The sequence below is a fragment of the Triticum aestivum genome, chromosome 7B (genome assembly GCF_018294505.1).
Source record: "Triticum aestivum cultivar Chinese Spring chromosome 7B, IWGSC CS RefSeq v2.1, whole genome shotgun sequence".
NCBI lineage: Eukaryota > Viridiplantae > Streptophyta > Magnoliopsida > Poales > Poaceae > Triticum > Triticum aestivum.
In genome coordinates, this window is record NC_057813.1 from 118,415,417 (window position 1) to 118,425,675 (window position 10,259).

General features: G+C 44.8%; 2 protein-coding genes across 2 annotated transcripts; both read right to left on the bottom strand.

Annotated features, from left to right (window-relative positions):
- Positions 1–423: 423 nt before the first annotated feature.
- LOC123161890 (perakine reductase) lies at positions 424–4,923 on the bottom strand. Its single transcript, XM_044579704.1, has 7 exons — positions 4,702–4,923; positions 4,409–4,576; positions 3,726–3,929; positions 3,477–3,649; positions 2,554–2,650; positions 2,313–2,466; positions 424–846 (listed from the first exon to the last, which is right to left on the bottom strand). The coding sequence occupies exons 1-7, from the start codon at positions 4,747–4,749 to the stop codon at positions 668–670; spliced, it is 1,023 nt and encodes a 340-aa protein (XP_044435639.1). The 5' UTR covers positions 4,750–4,923; the 3' UTR covers positions 424–667.
- A 3,440-nt stretch (positions 4,924–8,363) lies between these two features.
- LOC123157492 (uncharacterized) lies at positions 8,364–9,809 on the bottom strand. The gene has a single exon (XM_044575787.1). It carries the CDS (start codon positions 9,533–9,535, stop codon positions 8,618–8,620), a length of 918 nt encoding a protein of 305 aa, XP_044431722.1. The 5' UTR covers positions 9,536–9,809; the 3' UTR covers positions 8,364–8,617.
- Positions 9,810–10,259: the final 450 nt, after the last annotated feature.

Sequence of the window (10,259 nt, forward strand, 5' to 3'; positions counted from 1 at the left end):
CTTTTAAACTTTACCGCAGCTCTGTAAACTGAACCTATCGCTGTCGTGCTTTTCACCTGCTCCTACTCCTTTTTAACCCCTCCTCTGGCTTGTGGAGAGGGCATTCTGGATAATTCTGGGCTTGGCCCTTGAGCCGCCGTGTTCCGGCTGGCAAACCCTAGCGCCTGCGTTTCAGATCTCGCCTTAATTGATTCGCAGTTCGTCCCCCAAATCGCTGTTTTTCTACTCTGTTTCTCTGCTATTTGTGACAGTCAGTAGCTAGATCCTGTCATGTAACTACAGGAAGTTGTATGTGGACTCTGTCAGTAATCTCATTCAGTCATGCATGGACATATTACAGCAGTAGCAATTTTCAATGAATGATACTACCCAACAAACCTAATTTCACTCCACATATGACACCGGAAGAAAATGTGCAGCAGAAAAGAGTTTAACTTGAATTCGGTACCTTTTATCTTTTATCATGTGTAGCAATTGATACATCACACAGAAAATCAATGGCATCTGTTGTTTCAGGAACAATGTTTCCCTATTCTAGAGTACAGACGAGCTTGATTCTTTCACATTGCCCCCCTTGAATGTACGTATCCAGCAAGGTGGAAACAAAACAAATTCAGCATAAACGCGGTGAGATGATCTTGAATTTGCAAGTGAATATGTAAAATGGCTACTTTTGAGGTGGAGTGTTTGCAACCCTCCAAGAATAAGGCTCCAGGATTCCAATGATCCTGGACCCAGCCACCTCGCCAGCAGGGATGGCGGCTGAGATTTCTTTCAGGTCTTCCTTGCTCAGCTTTACCTTTACAGCCTCGATGTTATCATCGAGGTTCTTCAGTTTTGTTGTTCCTAGATTCAAAGAACAGTTAGGTACTTACACATAAATTAAATAGACACAGCATAGGCATGTTTTTCACGTGCGAGCAATAGTACATTTTTTCTATATGGAGAACAGAAGCATTTAAAGGAAGTACACATTGAAATAGAGAAAATTGTGGGTGCTTTTTGCTGCATTAATTTCACAGAATGCCCTAGCAAAAAGAAAACAGAATGAATATTTCTCTGAAGGAACCACGTCAGTGGGTAGGAAGAACATATTCTTCGATGAAAGAGTGCTTCAGAAAATCTGATACTCAAGTAACATCACTTACTGATGTGGCCAGCAGCTGCTAAGATTTGCCCTAATGAAAATAATTGCACTTCTGTAAACTCCATTTTGGTGGGAGAAAGGTATATATTTTGCTATGCGAAGAAACACAATAACAACTGCGTGTGGCCAGCAGCTGCTAGGTTAATGTATGGGTTCCATGGGTGCCATGGCACCCCCTCCAAAAATACGAAACTATGTATACCACACATTTAGAAACTACTCCCTCCATTCGGAATTACTTGTCACAAAAATGGATAAAAATGAATGTATCTATAACTAAAATACATCTAGATACATTCATTTCTTAGACGAGTAATTCCGAACGGAGGGAGTAGATATCTACAGATTAAAGCTTATTTTGGGTCTATTTGTTTGAGTTGTGATGATATTTAGACCTACACATTTGTAGTGTAATTTTCATAATCTTTTAACATATATATTGAAGTTATGTTATTCATACATCGTATATGTAGAAATGTGGCACCCCCAATTTTAAGATCCTAGATCCGCTATTGATCCAACATACAAATACAAAAGGAGATAAAGAAATTTCGGAGGTCAAGATGCTAAAACCTGATTGCACAAGTGAGCAGGGTATATGTGCCTGAAACTGACATTATGACAACCAACAGGCAAGGCCAAACTGGTTATAACTGTGCAAGACATTCCTCAAGTTGACTCACTCTTATAGTGCGTGGTGATATGGGCTGATGCTAACTTTAGACTGGTTATGCTTAAGAAATGCATCGTTTTAGATGACAAAAGTACAAATTTCATCAGTATACAAGACAGAAATGAAACCATCACTACTGCATATTCAGCTATGCAACATCTTGCACTGTCCTGGAAAACATGCAAAACTGTTACTAGGCATCATCGTGGTTTATGCTCTGAAGTTAGTGCAACAACCCGGCAAAGTACAATGCGTCAGCTCTGCACCAATAGCTTCTAGGTACAGATGTTGTCACTTTTGTTCAATTTCAGAGAAGTCTTCCAGTTGATTCATTATTAGAAATATTTGTCATGCTTGAAAGGTTCATATGTAGACTAGGCGCAAGACCCTGTTCTTATAGGATGGGTACAAGATCATATTAAGATTGATGATAGGGAGTATTTGAGAGAAGAACGCTACTAATTCATAGCATGCGGGTGTTAAAAACGGTACCAGGGATTGGAACGACATCATCCCCTTGATGAAGAACCCAGGCAAGAGCAAGTTGAGCAGGTGTGCAGCCATACTTGGTGGACAACATTTCGAGTCGTGTATACAGAACTCTATTCTTCTCCAGGTTTTCTCCAGTATACCTAGGATGTTTGGACTGCAACGGGATAGATGAGATGGTCACACAAATAACATCACCTTTCTCTGTGGAAGAAGATTATACTAGTAGTTTAACTTTTCTTACTAGTAAACTCCCTGATGGTAAGCTCTCTACAGCTGCCCTGCCAGCAAAGAAACCACGACCAAGTGGGCTATATGGAACAACTCCGATGCCAAGCTCCCTGAATGCAAATACTTCACATCACAAACGGAAGTCTGAAGACGCCATGAACAGAGTGTAAAATGGCTTGCTAGCTACCCCGGAAATGAAGAGTAAGAAGAAACCTATGTCAACATGACTAGTAAGTTTCAAACCGAAAGAAAATGAGTCCAATGGGGGGAGCGGCAACAAGGATGAGATAACAGGATTTTGCTCCTGACAGGATATGAAACCTGACCAGCAGGGATGCAGCAATGCAACCTTACCACTGGCTATCACTCAGTTCTTTATAAATCCCAAACAAAGCAAAAAATTATCTCTGAACTGCATTATCATTTTCACTTCATACTTATGGGTCCAACATGCAAAATATAATATGACAGAGACAACATCATGACATATGCAAACCCGATGATGGAGCCAGATGGAGTGATTTTCCTGTAAGCAACCATGCTAGACATAACAGCGAACTCCTTTGTTTCTTGACAACTATAAACTTAAAAAGTTGGTAGGAGTAGCTTACTCATATAAGTACTAATCGACCAGGAATCAGCTAAGCGCAGCTGCCTGATTGCATAGATGCATAGCCCAACCATAGAATATATTCACCTCAAATTTTTTCTGAATGATTTGAGATGATGTTGTCAGTGACTTTACTGTTGAATACGATACTAATAACCCATCCTGCTGGAGTTTGTTGAGATCCAATAAACCTAATTAAAGCTCTGAGTATAAGTACTGGCTGAAAAATGTATGAAAGGAATATGTACGCTGGGTTTTCTGAAATTAAAGTAAAAAAAATGACTGTTTGTAAAAAGTACTCTATATAGGACTGGGACTGGATGAACCTGCATAGTGGGATAATATCTTCCTCTATATCCCTGGTCCATAGTGACCACTCCATCTGCACTGCAGTGATCGGATGAACTGCATGTGCCCGCTTAATGGTATCGGCACTAGCCTCAGACAAGCCAACATACTTGACTTTCCCTTCTTCAACCAACTTCTTCAGTTCCCCCATCTACACATGCCCAATGAAGAAGTCAGACACAAGCAACGAAATTCAGAGCACGATTACTCGATCGACCGATACAGACGGTTTCCTCTATAGGCACTGACTGGTCGATGCGATGCTGGAAATATAGGTCGATGTAGTCCACACCGAGGCGCACAAGGCTTGCTTCACAGCTCGCACGCACATATTCTGGAGTGCCCTTCACACACAGGCCACCGGCGTCAAATCCTGCTATGCCACACTTGGTGGCCACTTGAACCCTTTCACGAGGCACTTGCCTTAGTGCCTGCTCAAGACATTTACACCACATCACTCATCAAGTTACAGAGAAAAAAAGCAGCAGTTTAACTCGTGAGTGCAGAACTGCAGACAACTGAAGATCAATACCCCCCAATGGTCTGCTAAACACAAAACAAAAATACAGTAAGAGATTTACATTATGCCTGGCAGCCTGATGTTCTGCATGTGGCAGCCTAATGCTAAAAGGTACTCCCTCCCTCCGAAAATACTTGTCACCAAAATGGATAAAAAGGGATGTATCTAGAACTAATATACATCTAGATACATCCCTTTTTATTCATTTTGATGACAAGTATTTCCGGACGGAGGGAGTAAGAACTAAATGCAACCAACTACTTGTATCATTACCTAAAATTTCGTATGGGTAAGAACGAGGTCAACGGATTTTCACCGCCCCTCGGCCGAACAAGGCAAAAACACAGCATATTCGAGCTTGGAGAGGGAGAACAAGAGGAGGATTTTGACCTTTCCAAGCAGGACCTCGTTGGTGTGTGGCCCATAAGCATCGGCGGTGTCGAAGAAGGTGACGCCGGCGTCGAAGGCGCGCCGTATGACGGCGACGCCAGCATCCTCCGGCACCGGATCGTTGTACACGCCGGTGAGGCCCATGCATCCGAAACCGATCTTGGATACCTACCTCGCAAATGGCACATCCCCAGCTCATCATTCGATACTGCAGTTTCATTTAGGTATTTCCCCGCAGATTTGCGAACAGATTCGAGGGGGGTCGAAGGTGGGATTTTCAGCTGCTTTGTTACCTCGAGGCCCTGCGTGCCAAGCTTCACTCTGGCCATCTGGCGCTCCATGGATCGGACTGCGCAAGCAAGATTAGTAGCAACAAGGCACAGGAGGAAGAAGACTGAGGAGAAAGGACAGACGACCTCGCCGGCTTTGTTTGTTCCCGGGTTGGGCCAAGTGTTTCTTCCCGGATTTATTACTGCTTGTGGGTGGATGCCGCCCAAGCCCAAGAAATCGTTTTCTACGTCAAAAAGGTAAAAAATAAACCGTCTTCAGCCGAAATAAGTTCGTTTATTCCCCTCACTTCTAAGGTTTGGGACAAATCAACCCCTAAAATTTTAATTTTATTTTTTTTCTGAAAAAAAAGACACGTATCTATTACTCCCTCCGTCCGGAAATACTTGTCATCAAAATGAATAAAAGGGGATGTATCTAGATGTATTTTAGTTCTAGATACACCCCTTTTTGTCCATTTTGATGACAAGTTTTTTCGGACGGAGGGAGTATAAAAGTTCACCAGAAGTATAAAATACCTTCAACATAATGAAATGACATTGATATCCAATGGACCACTGTACGGCCACCATAGCCACCAGAATGAGTTGCCAATGCGTTGTTGTCGCCGGTTGCCTCCTGGAGCCGACTTGGCCTTGTCATTGACAACTGAGAAGTCTTCATGCAGGTGCCCCTATGGACCCCCTGTCGTCACGGTTTAACCCTTAAATCAATCCAAAGTGTCTAACATCATAAGTCGCCATCGCAAATGCGGGGGGCAGATACCCTAACCTCGTCGTCCCAAGAGATGGCAGAAGTCTAAAATCCACACTAGGGCTTTGTCAACTCTATCCCAATGGAAGAACTCGAGGAGAATCGTGTTGGACAAATAACCTATAGGTAATAATAAGTTGTTATTATTCTATTTTCATGTTCATGATTAAGTTTATGTTCTACGCTAGAATTGCATAAGTTTTTTTTTTTTGAGGGTCGGAGGAAAAACTTAATTGCATGTATGGAATTATGAACACCCAAACAAGTCCCCACTCAGGCATCTGGACTAGATCATGTATTGTTGATGGTACTTGTTGAGCGAGCTCAGCTCCATGTCTAGCTTGATTCCTGAAAATAAAATAAACAGAAGGTCACTTGCTTAGCGACAACATGACTAGCCAACCAAGATTTCTGTTGTATGTTAGAAAATGCAGGATTGGATATTACAAGCAAAAGACAGGTAAAGTGAAACAAAGAACAGTTGGACAGAACAACTAGTCATGTGAGAACAAGCCACTCAAGAAAAGTGGAATGGGTACTAATCTTTGATAAAAGTTGTCTCTCAATTCTAGGACACTAGCGTTCTAGGCTTCTAGCATGTTAGTTAAAAAAAACATTCTAGCCTTTAGATTTTTCAAAGAAGCTACTGTTGATACAGCTTGGGGTTTGACAAGTAAATTGTACCCATGAAAGCTCCACATATAAAGGTGCCACCACACTGCAAAAAGGAAGGGTTTTCCTCGTTTCTGCAGGTTTATCCCCATTTCACTTAACAATAAACGATCAAACTGTAGTAGGAGTCAGACAGCCATTCCAAAGCAACTTGCAAAAGATCACAGCAGCTAAGCCACATGACACATTGTACAACTTGAAATCCTATTTCTCGCAGGGCAGTGATGGTACAATCATGTCCCTGTAATTTAGGGAAATGAACAACAGATAAGCCACATGACTCATGGTACAACTGGGGTATCCTATTATCCTATTTGTCCCAGGGCAGCAATATTGGTATCATGATGTCCCTGAACTTTAGGGAATAAACTATCTTGGCGTCGATGATGAAGCATCAGACCTTGTTTCTCGGCTTCGGCGGAGGAACGTACATGCTGGAAAATGGACGAGGAAGGAGCCAAGAAAGAAAAGGAAGATGCATGCAAGGTATTATATTACTGTGACAATTGCGGATTTGTTTAGAGGAATTGCACAGGAATATCACATGGAACAGTTAACCTTTTACATTTTTGAGAAAAGAAGTATATCTTACAAATAGGTCCTAGCTAATTCAAGGCAAGAAAATGAACAAAGTGGCCAGATGTTCCATATTTATCTTATCTATGGAGTACTCTTTTGGTCAGGTTTGAGATGAGAGTGAAATGTGAAAAAATGAAACTGCTATCATAATGGGAAGCAAATGTGTAAGATATTTGTCATTTTAGAAATACGAGGGTAACTCTGCCAGATTAAATCGTTGAACAGCAGCTGTTCACTTGGCTAATTCAGAACAAAAAATGTGACCAAGCAACTGTTGAGGATATATCTATTGCCAATGTGCTACAAGAGATGTTAACTTGGTTAGCCTTCCTCAACACCCAAAAATAATGCCACGGCAGTAACCCACTGGACTTTAAGGTAAAACATTAATTGATACTCCCTCCGTTCCTAAATATAAGTCTTTGGAGAGATTTCACTATGGACCACATACGGATCCATATGTGGTCCATAGTGAAATATCTCCAAAGACTTATATTTAGGAACGGAGGGAGTACTAAGGAAAAAGGATCTGAGTTAGTACAGTGGTTGAGGTGGTCTATTTATTAACCTGAAATTTTCCAGGAATGGCCCCAAAGCATGTCCAATGTGGGGGCGCAGTTTGCTCGTTCAAACAGAAACAATCTTTCATCATCTTTCTACAAAATAGAAAATGTGGTACTTGCATATGATCATGTCCCCAACCTACTTCTGTAAGGCATATGCTGAATGCAAAGAACAGTGATGCCCAGAGGATCATGTCATACATCACAGATTGGGAGTTCATCTAAACCACCTTGTCGATAATAACAAAAATGCATAATCACTTCAGTTTTGGTCCAGATTTCTAATAATGGATAGCAAGGATTGAAAATCAAGATTCAAGTGATGAAGTACATCGACAGAAGTTTCGCTCAAAATACCTCATAAACGAGGAATCGCATACATGGTAAAAGAGCATGAGGAGCAAGAAGGTAAGTGTGCATACTAAAAGAACTCCAAACCACAGAAGAAAACCAGTTTTCGGCCCACTAGTTTTAAATTTTTTTGATGAGACGACCAGAAATGGATGCTAGATTGATGATAAAGACAACCTCATGTACTATGACAAAAGTATTATCATCATTTGCAACTGTAGGGCAAAGGTAATCACCTTAACTATGACCCTTGCAGGCAGTTCAGCAACAAATCTTCACTCAGAATGACTGAATGACTTGGGGATAGTGCATCCATCAACCATCTAACACAGTTACCAGCATTCCTCCTGCATTGAGTCAACCAACAAAAAAACAAGAACAATTAACCAAACAGACAGACAGATATACGGAGTAGCAGTTAAACTTTTAAATGCGTAACAATTTGTACACCCCTCCACCTTGCAGTCTGACGCCGGATGGTTTTACTTTCCAACTGATCTCAAAAGGCATAACCCATCAGGACAGAACCACACAAGACCTACTTAAGATGGTAGGATGCACACAGCAATGCATTTTATTCAGCTCAATCACCGAAGATGCTTCTGAAACCAAAATTCATATAACCATGATCTGACATGCTTATGCCACAGCTCATGGAAAGTAGAAGATGAGTAAAAGTTCAAAAATGCTCGAAGCAGATATCAACTGGTCATACAGATACAGTACAGTAACAAGAGTTGGGGGCTTGATGACAAACTTAAACGTGAGCTAACTTTTTATTCCTCAGAAAACTATCTGAATCGACCACATTACAATATTGTACAAAGGCTAACTTTGATGTATGCAGATCAAATTGTGCACGCTCCTACCCACACCTAAGGTGATCTCAAGTATTACTGAAATGCAGTGGAAACACGCAAACATGATGCCGTATCACTCTTCTCGCTGTGATATTCACCTCCAATGAGCTATTCTACATCAAAAGCACCCAACTCCATCCCCATCACTTGGGATCATCAGGTGTCTGCTCGGAGATCTGCTGATGTGAGTTCACCCCATTCGCCGACGGAGGCACTGCGGTTGTGATCCCTTCATCTTCCTTCTCCTCATCAGAATCCAGCGTGAACTGAGATGTTAATGGCATGCCCTCCATCTGGACCTCCTTGTCCAGCATCCTGTAGCCGCTCGGTGGACTGCCGTTCCCTCTGGAGATGACAGCAGCGTATGTCGCCGCCCCGGCGAGCACGAGCAGCGCCAGGTGACCGTTGAACTGCAGCGTGGCGACGGAGCGCGCGCGGTGGTAGTCCTCGTGGGTGCGGCACTTGATGGTGTAGTCCGCCCGGCTCTGCGCGTGGAGCGCGCAGCCGGCGGCGATGGCGTCCGTGAAGAAGGAGAAGCCCATCTGCAGCATCCAGGTGCCCTGCAAGGCGAGGCCCGCGGCGCGGGCGAGGCGAGGAGCCGCGGCCCCCGGGCGGTGCGCGGCGAGCAGGGTGGCGCCGAGGCAGACGGTGACGGGGACGAGGAAGAGGTCGAAGTAGCGGTTCTCGATGCCGGCGGCGGTGGAGGGGCGGCGGTGCGCGAAGAGCAGGAGCTCCTGCCCGAAGGCCGCGGCGAGGAGGAGGTCGAGCAGCGCGGGCGGGGGCGGGGCGGCGAGCCGCGCGAACGCGAACGGGGCGAGGGAGTGGAGCAGGAAGAGCGCGGAGGCGGCGAGCGTGGGCAGGGCGAGGTGGTGCGCGGAGAGCAGCGCCGAGAGGAGGCAGAGCGCGGAGAGCAGCGCGGCGAGGAGGTGACGGTGGTGCCGCGGCGTGGAGAGGCGGCGCGGGAGGAGCGGGAGCGGCGGGAGGCGCGGCTGGAGGGCCTCGAGCGCCGCCAGCGCCAGGAGGCCCAGCCCGGCGCCCGAGTAGGCGAGGAGCCCCGGCATGCGTGCCTCGGCCGGCGGTGGATCTGAGCTGGGGGCGGGCGGGAGGGGCTGGCGGCGACGGGTTGGAGGTTCTGGTGCGGGGTGATCGGATCGGCGCGGGAGTCAGCGGCGGTTGGTTTGGGTTGGGCTGGGCTTGGCGGGTGGCGAGTGGCGACCGGAGGCCGGCACGGTTGACGAGCTGTGCGGGGATGTGTCACTGTCGTGTGTCGTCACCTCACACAACTCGTCCCCCTTTCTCGAGAGAGAGAAACGAGTTTACGTGGACAGGTCATGAACTCATGATTGAGGGTGTGTTCGGTAGCCATCGTGCCCCGACTCCATTTGGCATGTGCTCTTTGTCTCTGGCATTATAAGAGCAGCTCTGCGTGGTATGTGTAGTTTTGATCATGTGATGCCGAGTTATCAGACGGCTGTTTTGCAAGCATTTCCCTTTGTTTTGTGTGACAGAGGGTGGGTGCAATTGCTCTAAAGTCCTTATGACAATGACTTCTGACGTGGTTTGTGGATGGCACTTGTGCACTGGCGTGGGTACAAATTCTATGCATGGGAAGAGCACTAATTTGGTTAACGAAACTTATACAGTATACGTGAAGGGTAAAACACATGAATTTCAGACGAAGGGATTACTTTCCTTTTTATTTTTATTTATTTGAGATTTAGAGCAGGGAAACTACTCTATTGTAGCCACAATTCTAAAGACATGAGTTGACGGAGGCACTCAGGT